At 37.0% G+C, this 19,643-nt stretch overlaps 1 protein-coding gene across 3 annotated transcripts; it reads right to left on the bottom strand.

Annotated features, from left to right (window-relative positions):
* Positions 1 to 8,668: 8,668 nt before the first annotated feature.
* On the bottom strand, positions 8,669 to 15,713 carry LOC144209985 (polypyrimidine tract-binding protein 2-like). 3 transcript variants are annotated; one of them, XM_077736571.1, is made up of 13 exons: positions 15,625 to 15,713; positions 14,305 to 14,477; positions 14,000 to 14,140; positions 13,754 to 13,909; positions 13,229 to 13,339; positions 12,935 to 13,142; positions 12,698 to 12,813; positions 11,305 to 11,338; positions 10,732 to 10,824; positions 10,231 to 10,447; positions 9,982 to 10,059; positions 9,778 to 9,909; positions 8,669 to 8,785 (listed from the first exon to the last, which is right to left on the bottom strand). In XM_077736571.1, exons 1-12 carry the CDS (start codon positions 15,653 to 15,655, stop codon positions 9,780 to 9,782), a joined length of 1,488 nt encoding a protein of 495 aa, XP_077592697.1. In that variant the 5' UTR covers positions 15,656 to 15,713; the 3' UTR covers positions 8,669 to 8,785; positions 9,778 to 9,779. The 3 variants fall into 3 exon arrangements, with proteins under 3 accessions (XP_077592697.1, XP_077592696.1, XP_077592698.1); XM_077736570.1 differs by lacking the exon at positions 8,669 to 8,785 and having other exon boundaries at positions 8,832 to 9,909; XM_077736572.1 differs by lacking the exon at positions 8,669 to 8,785 and having other exon boundaries at positions 8,832 to 9,909; positions 12,698 to 12,810; positions 12,947 to 13,142.
* Positions 15,714 to 19,643: the final 3,930 nt, after the last annotated feature.

Below are 19,643 nucleotides of genomic sequence, written 5' to 3'. Positions count from 1 at the left end.
TCCTTCAGATGAACAAGAAAAACACAGAAACAGCATTTTATAGCAAAAAAATAACCTGAAACAAACACAATTAAGACAGCAGTGACAGTAATGGCAAGTTTCCGGTGTAACAAAAATGCCATGCGACAAATATTTTGTACAATACAGTAAATACACATGTATATATTCAAATACTGCATTATTTTTAAAGTGTAGGCTTGGTGTGGTTCAGTTAAAAACCAAGAAGTAGCCAATGTGAGTCTAAGCAAGAAAAATAAAGCACCACAAAAAACTACCTTTTGCATAATGACTTGCAATTATGATTGCTATCAAATAAAAAATCTAAACTACACAGATAAAGGGAACATTACCATTTGTACCTCCAGAAATGAACAGTTCAAAATATTGGAAAATAACTTTAGTGGCCCTTTAAAGTTCCACATGAAATTCTTGTTTCATGTTCTATGATGTGGTGGTTAGCTTAATTATGTGCTTCATTAAATAGGAGACCTTATGTAAAAGATTGCCTGCATACTGTAGTTCGTAAATATTTTATCATCGCAAGGGGCCAAATCCTGGACAACCGGAAATTGAAAATCAAGGCTCGTCAAGCGCGCTGTGTAACCTTTCAGACAACAGACTTTTCTTCAACTAATCTCTGCCTCTAATATTCCCTTTGCTGCTTAATTAGTACACTGTATACTTCGTTTAATTCCTCACAAAAGCCCACAGAGAATATTAGACCCCTCTGAGCTATAACAGAAGCACCCAAGCATGTGCCTAAAATAAACTTATTAACTAGGGCCAATTAAGCGAACATTTTGCATTGGAAATTATTTCCGAGGAGACCTTGTTAAGCCAACGCCATACGAGCATGGAAACAGAAGGACTTTGGGTTGACAGCTCAGATGAGGAACAAGGCACACATCTAAATATTTATAGTCAAGTAATGAGATAAGAGTTGCTATTCAGTTTTCATAGTGATGCAATGAACTGGACAATCCTAAAGACAATAGAACAGCAAAACCAACTGCTCCATTTGATTTGGCAAATGTATTAATTTAAGGCAGCACTATAAATATAGATACATTAATAGATCACATAGAGCTGCGATTTTCCTTCTATTGGTCACTAGTGTTCCCTTTGAGCAAGGCACCAGAGTACTCAACTTCTCAGTAGAATGGCAGTCACTGAATATCTTCTTTTCTGAGTGTGTGAGGTTCTGGGGATCCAACTAGGGATATATTCTGTGCGTGTTATGTTTATCCAGGTCAAGATGAAATGTTTTGGCAGGTTGGTTTTATCTACTCCCTGACCAACTGTTTGCCATCGTTAGTTTATTATCTTTGTGCAATTACAGTCTCATCAAATATAAATGGTGCGCATTCACAAGGCATCTTCGTCACCTTAATTGCCTGGACGCAATGCCTCATTCTAATTCATACCATTACGCAGACCTCCATTTCTTACAATAGTTTCCTTCAATTAATTATTTTAACAAATGTTATTCCAAAGAGATCAGTTTTCTTATTTGAAACATTAAAAACACGGATTGGCTGTAGTAAATGTACTGTACAAATGTAAAACATACGTATACCACGTACATAGATTTATTTTTTAAACTGAAATCCTGTAATACCAAGTAGCCTAGGTACTCAAGCTACCTTTCCTACAATTTAGATATAATAAAGGTTAGAATTAGATGTCTATTAATATTTCTACCCCCAAAAATGGAGATTTTTGAAGTGCGTGTTGGCAGACATGAGCAAGTGGCCTAAAATTTAGCCTTGTTGAACCTAAAAAAAAATATCGATAACAAAAGAAAAACTACAAATATACCAGATATTGTAAAGACCTATTGCCGTGCAAATTTCGTCCTTAAACAGACATGGTAGTGGCGTTTGATGAAGAAAAATATTAAACTGCGATAACATCAGTAATGTCTGTCTGGATGGCATCATTTTTTTTTCCCAGTTGCCCTCTGTGGCACCTTTCTGCATTAAGGTACATATCCTGACTCGAAGAAACAGGAAATTAATCTTGTTTTATTTTCCTGATAGTTCCTAGCAGGAGAAGCAGGAGATTAGATTACGTCGGTGAACACACCTCTCTCACTGTTCTAAACCCCTGCAGTGTACACTGTCCCTCGGAGGGCAGTGTCGGGGCCTCTACCGCGGATCCTTCCTGCCAATAATCACCCCATTAAAATGAAACATTTTGCCCAGATCGTGTACTCTACATAATCGTCAATTAGCCACTGGCGTCGAGATGGCACCTCTACTAACCTCCGAGAGTCTGATGCTGCCTCATTATTCGGAGTGTGACTCATTCATGATCACAGCTAGTCTCAGGACAATAATAGGGTTTGAAATTCCCTTCATGTTCATAAGTCCCCATCATGCAAATAAATGAACTGCATGGAGCAATTCTAAATATCAATAATAGGAGAACAGATTTTCATATTAGATGAGGTTTAGATTTTTGAATGACATGTGGTGACTTTCGAAGAAAAGCTGGCGTCAAATGAAAAGACTTTGACATGTTAGTATTGTTCATTATTCATCTACTGTTTATACGAATTTGAAATACAGAAAATAAATCTCAAGGAGAAGGATTTGTGCAGGGCAAGGTAACTAAAGAGCCCACATTATTTGCATTGCCAGTGTGCATGTACACACTAGTATTTGTCTTTTCATTGTACAGTCAAAAAGAATATAAAATGTGTTACACCTTCTATCAGGGGTCACCAACTCCAGTCCTCGATTGCACCTATCCAGTCTTTTTTGCATGTTTGCCTCCTCCAACACACCAGAATCAAACAATGAAGCTTGTGGACAGCTTGTTGATGAGTTGATCATTTGATCCCAGAGGGTTTGTAGGAGAGAGACATGGAAAACAGACTAGATAGGACCAGGAGTGAGTGACACCTGCTTGATACAGTCAAAGGACAGTGAAGGAAGACAACATTTTTGTTCTTACACTTTTCTATTAAAAGTGATCCAGTTCTGGTAATATCACCAACATGTCAACATCCATACAGAAGGAAAATAATAGTAAACCTAACTTTAGTTTAATGTGCTGGCCCTGCCATAGCAATATAAACATGCTGAATGGGTTGTAATATAAGATGTTCTACAATATTTAATATATCAGATAAAAGGTACGTAAGACATTAAAAACAGGGGCGAAGGTGGAAAATATTACATTCCGGCCTATTGACAGAACCTGAAGGAAGACGCACTTCAGCCCCACTATAATTGATAGCAAGAGGAAAGAACAAATATGAAGAACACCCATAGGGGAGTATTCACATAGGAAGCCAATAACATGAATGTTGGCACTTCTCAGTTCTCCACCTGAAGGCTAAGCTATTGGTGTAATTGAACAAAATAAAATCTGCTGAGAGAAAAAAAATGAAACAGAAGAACAACAAATACTGGGGAGTATCTTAATACTGTCTTTTAAAGCATTATTTTCGACACCTCATTTTCCCAAATAAAGCCTTTCCACATAAATTAAGGCAGAAAATGATTCATTTGCATATGCCAACATACTTTAGTATTGTAAATGAGCTTTTAATTCAGCAATCTTTTATCTTAATATCTCCCTACAAACAACTTTCACATTTTGTTTAAGCATATTTTGCATGCCAGAGTGACCATCACAAATGTTCCCAATTTAAGAGCTTTGTCTTTATTTAAGCGATTAGTAAGTATGAATCCATCACTTGTACTTGCAGAGCTTCTTTTACAACTGTATAAAGTGTTATATAAAACAATATAAAGAGTGATTTAATTTTAACTTTGCCCTATTAATCTGCATGCCATCTAATAGAGAAACATCACATTTTATTTCCTTGTATTTTTTTTAATGATACCTACTGGGAATGGTTACCATATTCTTGCCATGCGCTGAAAAATGCTGTTGATAAATTGTAACTACCACAGTTTGAAATATGTCAACAGGTCTTAAAAAAAATCTCTCAAGAAACACTTCATTTCTTAAATGATCCCCGACAGCTGTTCGTCCTTATCTTGAAATTCTAAACGCGGATTCCCTTGTGTTCATGTCTCACTATGATGTGCAGTGGGAATGGGGGGGAGGTGAAAAACATTGAGAAAATAATGTACCCGGCAAGATAATGGTTGTACACCTCAGTGATCAATGCAGGTCATAAAAAAGCAAAGTGACGTACAATGGCGATAAATTTCCCAACTCCTCAGTGAAGTAAGACACATAAAAAGAGGCGACTGAGGATTTTTATGGCCTTTTCACCTCAGGGCTAAAAAATGCAAATAAAGTAATGATTGTATAGTTGTATAAAGTGTGCGCTTTGGAAGATGAAAAAAAAAGAAAATGAAAATATCACCGAGCTTCTCTTTTTTCCACGTAACCACACTTTAAATAACCGGAAATTAGCATGCAATACTACTACTACTCAGCCACTACTGTACTCAAGCAGTTCCATTTTAATTGTGCCAAAATGTGGGGGAAATAACCATTATACTCTCCATCTGCAAATCTGATTAGTAATAGGCATGTCCAAATGATTTTTACTGACAATATGAGAGGAATCAGAACTAAAAAGAAAATACTAGCCATCTGTGCACTGAATTGATCACTTCCAGCTTTCCTGGATGATGGATGAATAGACAGATGTGGCAGCATAATGCACATACTATAGTTAAAATGCAATACATTCAATCCATTCACATCTAACCTATTTCCCAGTATGTATGGAATATCGTTACAATGCCCCCTCTCCAAAAAAAATGAAAAACATATCTTAAATTAAGTATCTATTTGGTCACAGATGGGGAGCTAACAAAAGGCTGACATGAATTTGAAAGCAAATGTTGGTCACACTTTCAAAAGCAACAGACTCACTTCACACAGAGCCCACCTAGTGATTGGCCATCACTGGACACATTTTTAAAAAATAAAATCTGCAGCCTAAATCAACATGCAACATAATTAGCCAACTCCCTCTCATGTGTGCCATAAAGTGAGCTGAATCAACATGACTAGATTGTTCTAGTTTCATGCAGAAATTTTATGACCCTTAAAAAGGGAAACTACTTTCAACGGTTTTCCCAAATTCTGAGAATTTATGGTTTTTATCTTCAGACTGACTGCCTGTACATTTTTTAATGTGTGACATATGTGCAAAGCCTCCCCCTAAAATGCTTGGTCTTGTTGAATTTTCCTAAACTTGTGTTTTCAGGAACACAAGTTCAATATGATGACCTGATCTGAAATTGCCCAGATCTCTATATAATTGGCATCCATGCGGTGGGACGCACGTACAAGTCAGATTTGTGATCCATGCAATTTAAAGAACTTAAAGGATCAGTGGCAAACGCTTCCAGGCCTTAACTAGTCAGTCATTTGACGGCAAAAAGCTTACCTATACAATTTGAGCTTGTGTGTGATGCTATGACTGATCAGAGTACCCACATCTATTTGGAAGAAAAAGTGAATGAAAAAATGATAAATCTTTAGGCTATAGAGATGAGTATGCTGAAGACAGCTGCAGTAAATGGTTTTATTGAGCGTTTTTTTTACTTTTAAATTTGTTTTAAAATCACCAACATGCTATCAATTGCAACTTTTGCCCAACGGAATATAATGCTGGCTAAGATGAATTCCATTTTCAATGTGCTTTATTCTTTTTAAAGTCCCCTGGTCATACTGATTCAAACAAATTGCCGAGACGGGCAAATGCATCCTAAGATGTGCTTTAAAAAAAGATGGCATCTGGGTGCACATTACCCTTTATTTATATCAATGCAAGAACAACAACCTAAGGGCCATAAGCGATCTATTCCTCATAATTTGAGTTAATACACACTAAATAAGATATATCACTACACCGTCAATACCCATGTCTTATGTTTGCACTCAGATGCAGACACAGCAAGAGAAAACTATTATTTAAAAAATGACTCAAAAACATTATACTGTATTTTTCAGACTAAGATGCACCAGCCAAAAAACAGAATAAAAAGAAATATATACATATAAGCCACATTTTTGGTAGGGCAATTTTCTATTTTAGAAGAATCGAAACAAACGTCCAAAAATAATAATAATATATTTTTTAGAAACAGCTTTGCTACCCTCTGAACCTGCAAGATTGAGACTCATTTCTCTAATAGCGTCCTGTAATTTCACACTCTTGTGGTTTGTTGTTTTAGTGCCAGCAGTGTAGAAAAAAAATGTCATTTATGGTTGCATGGCTGATGTGGAATACATTTATTGTGTTTTGCGTCAATGAGCCTGGGCAATGTGTGTGTATTCATGAAATTTATGGATTAGACGTTTTCAACTTCATCCATAAGGACCCTGTTTCATCTCTAATGTAATAATTTCTTCCACATATGTAGTAACTAAGGCCAAGATGCCACTGTAACAAATTTTCTCATTTGCACTTCAATTCTTTCTGATAAAGAATTGTTTCCATTATTTACTGATGAGCTTTCAGACAAAAAAATGAAAAGGAGGATTTTTTTTGTTGATGAAGATTATCACAGAAAGGCCTTTGAGTCAGACACAGCATGAATTCTCTCCGATGAAAGCATTTTAATCTTTCATATGTTTTATGAGCTCTCAACAAAATGGTTTGATCCTGCACCCCACTATCCTCACAGATGACATAATGTATCAAGGCAGAGGACCAAGACTAATCAATAGCTCGTCTGGCTGATACATCACCAGGGATGGATACTGTGATCCTGTTTTCCATCATTCTGATCTTAGTTCAACAGGTTTAAGATGTATTTCATATGTCTCACTTTTATTACTCCAAAGCAGCTTCTCACTTCTTTAGATCTAATCTCATGCCTACTACTACTTGAGCTGCCACCTTTTGTTATGGTGTGTTTCAGTAATCCTTTGAGATAAAAATGTCTTTGTATACAGTTAGAATACACTCCTATAAAAACATATGACCAACACAACTAGTGAATACTAAACATTTACATGTCATTTTACCAGAGCAGACCAGAGAAGAGACTCAACTTCTCGTTAAATTTCAAGTTAGGCTTATTTAAACCGAATAGGTTAAAAAGAAGATGCGAGAAACCGTGTGTCGGGAGGCTGTCCATGTCTGTATTTAAATGGGGGGAAAAGAAAAGGAAAGATGCCCCTCAGAATATAAATGTGAAAATATAAACTACATGGGGGCAACATGACCCAGGACAAAGGCTGGCCAGACAGAAGCCAAACTGTGATAAGGTAAGCGTGGGTTGGCTTAGTTTGAATTTAAAACAAAAATATGGTACTATATTAACGCAGTTATGCTGTTTCCAACCTAATTCACTTCAAATTACACATCCATTTTGCTTCAATAATATCTCCAGTGTCAGATCTGTCATCAATTACTCCAATCATTTCCTTTCTTTTAGCAGTCTGCCGAAAACGAATCAACTATTGAATATGAGACAAGTTCCACATACTATCTACCAGCACTACTACTGTAGATAAGGGAGACATCAATAGCAGAAACGTCAATAGCACCTTTTGTTTGCAAATGCCTTCTCTGATAGGGAAGAATCCCATTACCAGTGAATCAACGGTGTTTTTATCTCAACATTGAACCCAACCTGAGTAACAAGTCAGCAACACTATGCTGATTTTACAAAACGTTCTTCTAGCTCAAAGCCTGGGGGTGTTATATAGCAGTCAAGGACTGGTAATGCATGTGTTCAAGTAGAAAACTGTCTCATTAGACTTATTGGCATTTGTAAATTGCTTTAGATTAAATAATGTACAAAAGGAGGATGCTCCACACAAATCTTACAGTTTGTGTTGGTGGGAGACTGAGTCGTGGTAGAAAACATGAAAACTGACCGTCACCTCGACAAAAGTGGGGAGGCTTGTTGCTATGGTAACCACACATGCAGCCACACACACGCAGTTAATTATGTTGTAATTGTGTACACCGTGATGTTAAGAGCATGCCTATTTTATAATTTAACCGAGCTGTCATCATTGTGGCGATTGATATAAAACACCTCTGGCCATTTCTGCATTTTAAATGGCAGCGGTGAACTATCCCGTTATTAATGTATTTCTGTTTTGATGCCGTGCGACTGGCCTTCAGTCCAACTCTACACATACGAACACATTCGATATAATTCACTCATCTTCCGAGCCACTTACTCCCACAAGGGCCGTACGTCTTTGGAAACCTAGGGTTGAACCTAAGATTTCAGAACTATGAGGCAGAGGTGCAAACCACTCCCCAACGTGATGACAAGAAATAATAATGACATGGCTAAATTGATTTCTACAGTGATAGTTTTTAAACACTAGGTTCATTAATGGAAAAATGAACCATGACATTGTCATTATATTTTCAATTATTCATGAATTCATTTTCTTTACTATGTATTATGTTGAGGGTCACTGGGAAGCCTAAACTAAGCCGACCTCATTTGGGAAAAGGAATTTAAAAAATGTAATAATACATGTCAATCACAGGGCACGACCGAACACGAGGGTGGAAACCACCTTTGGTAAATTACAATAGACTAGATAATTTTGTTCAGGATTTTAGATTACCAGGTCTAAATATCAGGAACATCATTGTGTCTGATTGTGGAACATTGTATTAAAAACATTCATTAGATTTAACGATTGATACTTATTTTTCAAAATGTCAATGTACCTGCACACGTGACTCATCTCAAATTTCCGCCAATTGGTGACATTAAAACGTTGCAGCTCATTAGTGTACAATTTCCTCCAAAATGGAACGTTGTCTTAACTTTAACTCTGGAACTATTTGGTATTTCCATGTCACCTGAGAGCAGAAGAGAGAGACACAGACAGAATTAATAGAAAGAAAACTTTTAATTAGCATGCTACAGAAGAAATGCAGAGTAAACTAGACTCAAATCACTGGTCAACATATTATAAAGCAACTTTTAAATTGGAAAACAATATATCTTGATCAAGACAGACAATTGTTTTCTTTTAAAATTTGCATTTCAAGACAATAGTTATTGTCATCTGACAAATAATCAGGAAAAAATCTAGGAACAGGAAAAACAAAGGACATTTTTTGAGATTTTTTTTCTTAAATACAGGAATACTTAAGGCACAGAAACTTTGGTCCGACTGAGTAGAAGTCTCAAGTAACCTGTTTTTTTTTTTTTAACCAGTCATTGTTTCAAACCAAATACTACGGGCAATTGAATGGAAAAGTTATGAAAAAGATACCAAATGCTAAAAAAGCAGGTGTCCTAAAATAAAAAGGGGAAACTGCAAGCCACCAAGAAATAAGAAGACTGAAGTTGGGCACAATTCAAACAAGTCATGACTGACAGGGGTCCCAGAAAACAGTATGGATTTTTGTTTTGTTTTCTAGGATATGGAGTGGGATGATAAAATCCCACCGTTGACTGTGGACTGCCATAAAAGTCAATTTCAAAAGGTAAATCCACAACTCCTGAAATATACAAAGATGGCTGGTGATACTGCTTGAAAAATGCCTGACAAACCCAATTTAGTTTACATCCATGAGATTAAAAAGCACATGGGTGATCTTAATAACTGTGTCTGCTGATATCAAATAAGGCACACGTATATATTTTTGTCTACAATCAGAAATAAATGTGATTCTACATCAAACTACCATATGGGATGACAATCAATGTCAAAATTATCAAGGGGGGTGTTGAAAACATCTTGCCAAGGACGATCAACTGCAAATAACCCCAATATTTTGAAAAGTCACATTTCTTTCAAACAGCAAGTTCTGAAAACCAAGTGAATCAAAGATTTTTGGGTTACTCTTAAATGGTGGATTTTGAGAAAGAAACTCTCAGATGCTGGTTGCAACCCATGTTATAATTGTGGAGGTCAATTAAACCTTGGACAGACTCTTCTACCGTTGACATCTGGATCAAGGCCATTTTCCGATCCCTGAAATAGAGGAAAATACTGTAAACGGGTGCATTTTCTGACAGATTGGAGCTGTCAGAAATAAATACATACTGGAAAAACTTAAACGCCTTCACAGTGCCTCCACCATTTGAAAAGAGCAGCCGCAGGTCATCTTCTGTCACATCTTGACTGAAAAAGAATGCAAGAAAATGACAGCAGTTCCACTTTTCAACCTATCTTTGAACAGACTACACGCTGACAGCTTTGTTGTTTGGCTTCTTGGTCATCTGAAAAGCTTCCAGGTGTTTTCTAGGAACAAAACCAACACAACTCATCAAAAAACTGATCAATGACGCTTACGGGATGTTGGAGAGATGAAGGGTGGCAGATGGTGGGAAAATGTTTTGGAAATTCTTGGACCCGGGTTTCTTGAAGCGGTGAAGTGGAGAGTTGGCATAGTCTTTTGTCAGACCCTGGTCGTCCAGGCCATCCCGTGGGAGTGCTACTGTCTGGTGTTTGGAGAGCGTGGCCCTGATTATTTTCCCATACATCTTTTGACCATTCAGGTGGCTCATAGCTTTAGAAAGGTAAAGAAAAATGAATCAAGTCTAAGCAATTTTTAAAAGAAATATGCATCATTAAACAGAATTCAGCAAAGTGAAATATTTTTGCTGATGATTTAACAGTGCAACCAAATTGATTGGCCAGCAGTTAGTAATGTAACACAGTCAGATGCATACGCTACAAAGAAGAAGAAACTTCTTATTGTGCTACTACAAAACTATTTGCTTCCCAGTTTAAAGAGAAAAACTAGATACTCCAAACACTAGATTTTGAACAAAAACCTATTTACAGACTTACCTAACTGAGCTTGGTTGGCGTCTGACATCTGAATAAGAGCACTATCTTTCTTATTGTATAGTATTTTCACCCTCTGGACATCACCGTAGACTCCTATACGAGAACCAGCAAAAGTGACAAACAAAGCAAGAAGTTAGAAAATCATAATAAGATAGCAGTGGACACAAGGATATCTCAGAAGAGAATCAAAGAAGAGAGAATAGAGGAGCACACAGATGGAATTTATTGAAGATCTTAGAGAGAGTTGTGTGGTAAAGATAATTAAAAAGAGAAACAACTGCCTTTTAAAACAGAGGTTATCAGGTTACTGTTGGTCATATGGCAAGAAAACAAAGCATGCAAATAAATACTGCTTAACCATGCATTAACTGTTTGCTATGGTGAAATTGTGACAGATTTTAAATAGAAACCCATGTTGTTTGCAAATTACAAGCTTCTGCGCCAAGAAATAAACGTGTGATATTTCAAATGACTAACAATTGTAATGAGAAATATATAGATAGGATGAAATTTGAAAAATAAAAAGAGTCGATAGGAGAAAAGAGAGGAGAGCAAGAGCCAACGATAACATACCGAAGAGGGTAAACAGACTTTGGGGCGTAACCATCTTTAGAGGGAGAGAAGAGCAACAAGCAGCGTGAGACAGGTAGAGAGGTAGAAGAGTCGGAGCGGAGCGGAGGTAGAGATGGACAGATCGATCCAGAACGGAGGTAGGTAGAAGAAATGGTGTTTTTTGTTCTCCCCCCGGAGAGTGATGGACATGGTGATCATGGAGAAGGAGAGAAAAGTTATGAAGAGGTTGGGGAGGTGGTGGTGGAAGGAGAAGTGTTGAATTGAAGGGTTAAACATCCCCCGGCAACACGTGTTGTGAGGAAGAGGGGTTGAATGGAGGAGGGGAAAGGAGGATTGGAAAGACATGGGAAATGAAGAGAGGTCAATATGAATTGGGCGGAATTTTTGTTTTTTTTAAAGTGAAGGAGGGGAAAAAAATAGAGGTCAGTTCACTGAAATGCAGGTAGTTTGGTCAGCGATCATGGCTTGGATCAATGTTTACAGCAATAATTGCAACAAAATATGTATTTTACCCTAGAAAAGGAAAGGGTAAAAAATACATTCATATGAAAAATAATCAAACCTATATATAAAAGAGTGACAATGATTTAAAAACAACATGCAGCAATCTGAAAGGATACAGTAAAACATTGAGGGAGAACATTAGAGGTGGCAACATTTGCTTTTTTGAGCATGCAATTAAAATTCCTTGTCACATGCAAGAGTTAATGTGAAGGCCATTGGAGCCAAACAGTGGCATTCACGTAAGTCTATGAAGCTAAGATGATTGTCAAGAACAGTATCATAACCTCACGCTCAAGTTCAGTATGATACCATTTTGAAGTAAAATTACACAACCACTTATATGCTGAAATGACAAGCTAATGGTCAAGACAAGGATCCATATTTGATGTTAAGTGATTGACCAGTCTTAAAATTAATTCAACGGAACATAAAGGAGAGGACGCTTTCGAGGGAGTCAGGTTATTTCTCCAAGAAACAGCCTTGAGTTTACTCTATTCTCAATATTACTCCAAAACCTTGACATTTGGATCTTATCCGCTACATAGAAAACTTTCTGCCTGCAAAAAAATACATCTAAAATTCTTATTCTCTCTGGCTTTCTACTAGTTTCATCTTCTCCTCTTCCCGTCAGGCTTATGAAAGAATTGCAAGAGCTAGTCTTTGTTTTTCTAAAAATCCAGTGCATCTTTATGCCACCTACACAAAATCCTTCCTTCAGTAGCAGTCCGAGACAATTAGGAGATTAGTTGAAAGAAATACGACTGAAGATGGCAACACTCATAGGAGAATTAGTTAGGATTAAGCAACAAACTACATGGTTGGATGATGGTTAAAAGATGGCAGAGTTAATAGCTTGATATTGTGGTGTCAGTGTTGTGTGTTAACTGACCTCTTCATTCAGATTGCTGACCAACAGCACCCCGCTGGACGCTGTTTGTCCAGCCAGCGCCACCCTTCCTGCAGCAGCAGCAGCTACTGCTGCAGCGCTGAGTGGGTTTAAGGCTGCTTCCGGGAAATTAAAGACAATTAAATAAACAATAGACATAACTAGATCAGAGACTATTTAGAGAAGATCTCTCAGCTATGAAGACAGAAAGCAGAACATTAAAAAAAAGGTTGTATCTACCTGGAATCTTACCAAGGAGGGAGTTGTCTTTGCTAAGAGCTACTGCTACAGCGGCATCCATTGTTGGTTGTCCATCACCAGCTGGCAGTTCTGGCCGTGTGTAATCACGACTCTTATCATTGTTGTACTTGACATTTAAGTTCACAAGCTTGGAGAAGTCAATCCGCAGTGTGCAACACGCGTTGTAGATATTTTGACCATCCAGTGCCTAACAGGACAAAGGTTTGTGAGGACATTACTGAAGTTTTTATCAATATTTGATCAATACAAAATGTTCATAAAGGGATATTTTACCAGTTTAGCTTGCTGTGCATTGACAGGCTCACTGAACTGCAAAAGAGCCTGGAACTGGTTGTTTTTTGTAAATGTTATTATTTTCATAACAGTACCAAACTTGGAAAAAATCTGGAAACACACAACAACAAAAAACAAGTTGAAATAGGAGGACCGTATTTTCTGCACAATAAAGGTTATCCGTTATAAAACTGGAATGGTTGCAATTCAAAAGAGAAGCCAAACAGTAACGAAAATCCTTCACTCTCTTGGAATGAAAACTTGAGGAGCTGGAGAGAACTTATAAAAGCTCCACCCCCTGTCGGGATTCTAAACAGACTAATCAGTACAGACAATAAACCGCTTGATGGTTGGAGGTGAGGTGGGCTTTGGGGCGGAGAGCATTAGAAACAGGACAATTTAATCTATTACAAAAAAAATGATTGAAGCTGATGGGGGACAATTAAAGAGGAACAGAAGAGAAATGCCTTTTTTATGCTGGTACAACAAAACCTGTATTTCTAAAGCAAAATAAAGTATTTATACCTGTTGTAGTACATCCAATGTTACTGGGTAGTACATATTGTCGATGATGATCCGCAAGACTGGACTAGAAGCAGTAGCAAGTATTTCTTGTACATCTGAAGCAGGTGACCCACCAGACTGAACTGCTGAAACCGCCTGTAGCATGGCTTGTGTACGCTGCAGTCAGACAGAAAATTTCAGGTTATTATAAAGACATTGTTTAGTGACAACTGACTGTACACTTGAAGGAAAACAACTTTTATTCACCTGATTTCCAGCATCAGTTTTCAGCTCCTTGTGATTTGAATATTGAATAAAGACGGGGACATTGCGAATATGAGGATTTACAGTGGTATAATAATTAACCATTGTAATGGCAGCATCCTCTGTACCCATCTCCAAAAATGCCTGTGGACAAGAGAAGAAAGGGGAAAAATGAGCATACTATCCTATCTTTTCTAACAAAAACAATTCTACTTTAGCTAGGGAATATCTAAGACTAAATTTCACAAAAAAAAACTGTCTAAAAAACAGGCATTCTTCCGCAAAACAGTACCATCTCTTCCACTCACTTGGTTCTTTCCCTTGAGTGTAAGGATATTGGTGACTTTTCCAAATGGCAAACCAAGAGCAATGATTTCTGTCTCCGATGCTTCGTTAGGCAACTTTCTGATGTGGAGAACACGAGATGGTAGCGCTTCCCCAACCTTCAGCTTTTTACTTTCACTGCAACTGGAACTCCCATCTAATAAAGGAAAAATACATGTATCAAATACACCATTTTTAAAATATGACACAATAACCGGGTTGATTTATAATGGTTAAGTCCATGTATGATGAGTGATTGCAAAAATGTGCATATTGAATTAACATGTTACTTTAGGGGTTCATTGACAAATGAGGCACTTTTTCAACACTTTTCTTACAGTATTGTATCATATTATATGCAGCAGTCAACTACATTTAGAGACACCTTTTAAAAGCTGCTAACAAAAGGGCTCCAATAGTGATTTGCTTTTTCAACACAGTAAATAATATAACTTGGTCCTATCATTGTAGCAGTTTGATGAATCTACATACCAATGAAGGACATTTTTATCCCTTTCTTTTAACTAAACTTCTTTCAATTGCCTTTGAAACATTGTGCAGAAAGCAGGGACAGTAGTTTTTGTTTAGTTTTTTTTTTTGTTATATTCTAAAACTGTGATATGTGAGTGCCAACCTTGTGCCGAGCACTTCTTTTGAGACTAAACAGCTTCCACTATAATACTGAAATTTAAGAGGTTTTGTAAATGTGATGAATGCCAATTGTGGGGAGGAAAATCAATCTTCCCATGCCATGTATAATATTTTACAGACCATATTATCTGCCGTGTCAAAGTTCTGATGAAAGCCAAATAATATTCATGTTTGAAAAGTGCTGCAAACTGCATTTTCAGTCCAAACCGCAGCAAGCATACTCACCTTCTGTTGGCAGAATAGAATCTGTACTTCAAATCAGTGTTTGATCAGCATTACAAACAATCCAACATGGACGCAAGAATCAAGTTTTAACTTGGCTTTCAGAAGCAATTTCTCATTGATAGATACTTTGACAGTTTTGAGGAGGAATTATGGGTCTCAAAATGCTAATTGATGTATCAAAAAGTTAATTAAACTTAATAGTTTCTGGATTTTTGGCCCATGGGATAGAAGCAATTGTGGTCTGTCTTTCAAGAAAGGGTTTTAGTAGGTCTTGTCACATCTAGATGAGATCATTCTTCACATATCTCATCTTAGACGTCACAAACAAGATAGGACAGCAAGAACTGGACAGCTCAACTTGGTATGCAAGGAATTGAAAAAATACAGGACTAATCCTATACAACATGTAGGAGTTGACATAAACTCACCTGTCATTCCAAAGCTGGGACTGGTGTACATACTCAGCTCATCGGATCCTCTCTGAAAACAGCAAATGCATCAAGTAGTTTCAAACACCGTTTTAGAATAGAGAGGAATAAGAATAATAAATGCATTAATAATGAAAACAATAAGTGACAAAACAATACTACAGACGGCAATATTCACCTTCACACCAACTGCAACATCGCTGATGCTGTAAAACAAACATATTGGGTCAAGACTACAGATTAAATTTGTGAAACAAATAACTAAAATACAGTGGATCTTCGGTTCATTAGTCGCATTGTTCCTATTATATTATTGCTATTGAACTAATATTGTATGCAAACAGCCATTTTCTGCAAATAAAATCAAGTTTACTAGTGTTTTCAAGAGATATTGCATCTTATGCATAGTTTCATTTAGTTTGCAAATGGAAAGCATGAAGGGGAAGAATTCTTGCATTGTTTGAGAATGTTCATGGTTTGTGACACTGAAGTGGTAATTGATTACATCCCATGCAACATCAACAACTAAACTTTGAGAAATCGGCTTGTGATGAAAGGAATAGTTATGTAATGTGCAAATTGTAATACCAACATGCATTAATTGAATCCAATTCAAATATCCTATCAGTTAAATGGTTTTGAAATCCAGCCCATGCGTTTCATTGCAATGAAGCTTTGTAAGTCAAATAACGCAGATCGCCAATTTAAAACGATACGTTCCACTTGGCAATGTTTCTCTCAAAGTGACATGCATTGATTATTAAAAGATTTCGGAGAAGAAACTGTGAAGAAAGTCAGAAATCTGGAACTCAAGGCATCACTATGAGCTAACGTTAGAGGCTAAACACAAAGGATGACTTGAGCAACAATCCATTTATTTTACACACAAGATGCCGTATAGCATCTATGTTATCCATCATCATTACACACACCTATCGTATAATCATAATTTTAATGTAAAAGGATAACGATCAGACTTGATCTGATGCTTTTGGTTAGAAAAGGGAGGCACGTCCACAGTATAGCAGCGCGTGGCTATGGAAACTCGTTAACGCCGCGATGAACAAGTAAACCAAATCAAATACGCGATCGCCTATGAATGGAATTCAAAACATATATGACAAAATATTACCCGTCCATTTCTGAGTTTATATTGCCTCGGCGATCGGTTCTGTTGTTGCCTCCAGTTTACACCAACCCAGCACAAACATACACACGAGACCAAAATGGAGGAGGCGTTTGTCAACCCTGTGACGAAGTTCTCCGGATATGTACGGAAATTTACGAAGATTTGGATTGATGTTTGCAGCCAGACCTCAAACTGAAATGTTTAAATCAATAAATAATATGAAAATATAGCTGAAGTGCATCACAGACAATGCATGGGCATTGAAATTAAAACATGCATCTCTAATTTCTGCAGTGACTTTCTTCAGATTTACTTTTCTTTACTGTAATATTTAGTCTATTTAAAATAAAATAAAAGCAGAACATGTATTCTGCACAATATAGCATGCAATTAAAGATAACTATTCTATTTAAACTGGAGGCCAGCGAATCTTTTATGTTCAGCCATGCATACATATATGATCGTAAATAGTACACAGCCATACATTTGAATGTAATAAAGTCATGTAATAATAGAGTTGCAAAGAAAGAAAACATTATTGTGTCTGTGTGTGGTTAAAAGATGGGTATCATGCACCTTCTTTATCAGTCAATAAAGATTTACTTGATGACACCAGATCAAGCGTCATTATTATATCTTGAAATATGAATCTGATCTGTTCACATAACAGTTTTAGACTGGGTAGTCTAAAAAAAGTGTAACTCTAAATACTGTATTGCAATCATAATTATTTCTCATGTCATTCACATTAGGTCATAGGAATGGCCTGCATGTGTTATCAGGGAATTCCTGTTTACTGGGAGCAAGCTGGGGAAAAAAGCGGACAGTTTACGCATGACGATTAATCTTGACAGACAGACGTCATGCTCCTGGGCTTCTGACAACGTCACGCCCTGGGTGAAATTAACGCCCAACTGCTTATCTTAAAGGACCTGGGATTTAATTAAAAATGACATTTCCCTGAAGACTTCAGCTTCTGAGGCTGCCATGTTGAAATTAGCTGATGAGGGCCCCTCAGAGCAAGGGAAATAAGAAAACTGTCAAACACTCTGATAAACGACAAATCGCTGCCGTTTATCAGTTCTGCTCGGTGTTCAGGAAATAACGTTGGACTGAAACCCTGTATGGTATGATGGCATTAATAACAGGTAAAAGGGGGCAAAACAAGCCTGTCAATTGTGATATGCAAACAAACAATGTGGTCAGAATAGGATGGAGAATGCATTTCACGAATACCTAAGCTTCTGAGTCACCGTGAACATATTTTATCACTGATGAAAAAGCTTTTAATATACACGGTTGTCTGCATACAAGACACCAGCTGGTATTTACAGAAATCCATTCATTCAGTGACACTTTATTCTGAATGTTTTTTTTGAATGAAAGTGACATAAGTCTGTCATAATCATGGCATGACACATTGAGAGCATGAATGTGTGCTTATCACAGATGTCAGTCAATAATGTGTCACTTTTAATGCAAAAAATGACATTGTTAATGCACTTGCAATAAGCATTTGTTCATGTTCATAACAGGTGTTATGCCATAAATATGACGGTCTTATAATGTTGCCTTAATAAGCATTCAAAATAAAATGTGACCCTTCATTCTTACAGCCTTGATTTAACTAATGCTTGTACTACAAAACTTGCATTTTAAATAATCTCTCCAGGGACCGAGCCTGACTGGGAAAAGTGAATTTTCGAATAAGGGTAATTAACGCTCCCCTAAAAAACGATACCAGTATTAACAGTGTAAGCCATAAAAGTACCACAAAATATGACACTATAACACAATAATAGCTTTTTAAGTGCATGCAAACATTGCCACCCACTTAAGAAAAGCAGTGCAGTAAACACTCTTTTTGCCTCTCTAAGATCTAACACAACCATTTTATGTACTGCATATTCCTTTTTCAGAGCACATGCAAAACACTTCAAAAAAGCATACTATGAAGTGTATTTGATTTATCAAGTACACACTGAATACTTTAATGCAACATTTCTCAAGATAGGACAAAAGATTTGCTTAAATGCATCCAATACAAAGATATAGAATAGTTTGGAATTCATAAGAAAGAAAACCAGTCAAGTGACACTTGCACTTAAAGATGAAGAGATGATGAAGGAGCACTGTACAGTTTAAAGCTATAGTGATGGCAAGGGTTGGTGATCTTTTGCTAGAGGGCTTTATTCTCCCAAAATACTTAGAAATTACTCATGAAGTGGGAACAAACTAGACAACTAAGACAGTTGTATCATATATCACCAAGTTGAGGTTACATGACATGACAAGGCAGATCCCAAATAAACAATGAACTAATAAGCACTGAGCAGACAGAAGGGAGCTAAATACGCTCTGACTAATTAACAGAAAAAGCCACAGCAGGGGAAGACAGAAGACAAGAGCAGAAACTAAATGCTGTGACACAGGAGAGGAAGTGGAACGCTAATGAGTCTAGGTGAAACCACTGATTGACAACAATACATACCGACAGGAATATCACCAACTTGTGTTGTCAAAATTAGTCCTTAGTCAAAAGCAGTGGGGAACCCTATGGACCTTCTGTGCCTTTGTAGAGGCACTAAAAATGTTCTGGAGAAAAAAGATATTACAGCACCATATTTTTCGGACTATAAATGACACTTTTTATCATATTTTGGCTCGGCCTGCCACTAATACTCAAGTGCGACCTATTTAGTATATATGTTTGGTTTTAGTTGGCTGAAAAACTAATGTTAACTGATAACTACTGACCATGTTGTTCTCCAGTGTACAATTGATGTTTGCTCTTGGTTTCTGAGCAAATAAAAATGCCCAAAATTGGACTTATACCCCAGGACGACTGTTTTTTTTTCTTTTTTTTCATTGTGTATTCTTTGGCTGCCTA

Source organism: Stigmatopora nigra, chromosome 16 (genome assembly GCF_051989575.1).
Source record: "Stigmatopora nigra isolate UIUO_SnigA chromosome 16, RoL_Snig_1.1, whole genome shotgun sequence".
Classification (NCBI taxonomy): domain Eukaryota; kingdom Metazoa; phylum Chordata; class Actinopteri; order Syngnathiformes; family Syngnathidae; genus Stigmatopora; species Stigmatopora nigra.
This window is presented reverse-complemented; position numbering and strand designations above follow the sequence as displayed.

Bases quoted from the DNA above. Each gene is read 5' to 3' on its own strand.
- LOC144209985 (XM_077736571.1), bottom strand. From the start codon at position 15,655: ATGTACACCAGTCCCAGCTTTGGAATGACAG. The intron at 13,910-13,999 runs GTGAATAAAAGT...GTCTGACTGCAG, and splicing joins AAACTGATGCTGGAAATCAG to CGTACACAAGCCATGCTACA. The intron at 13,143-13,228 runs GTAAAATATCCC...TTGTCCTGTTAG, and splicing joins ATGCACAGCAAGCTAAACTG to GCACTGGATGGTCAAAATAT.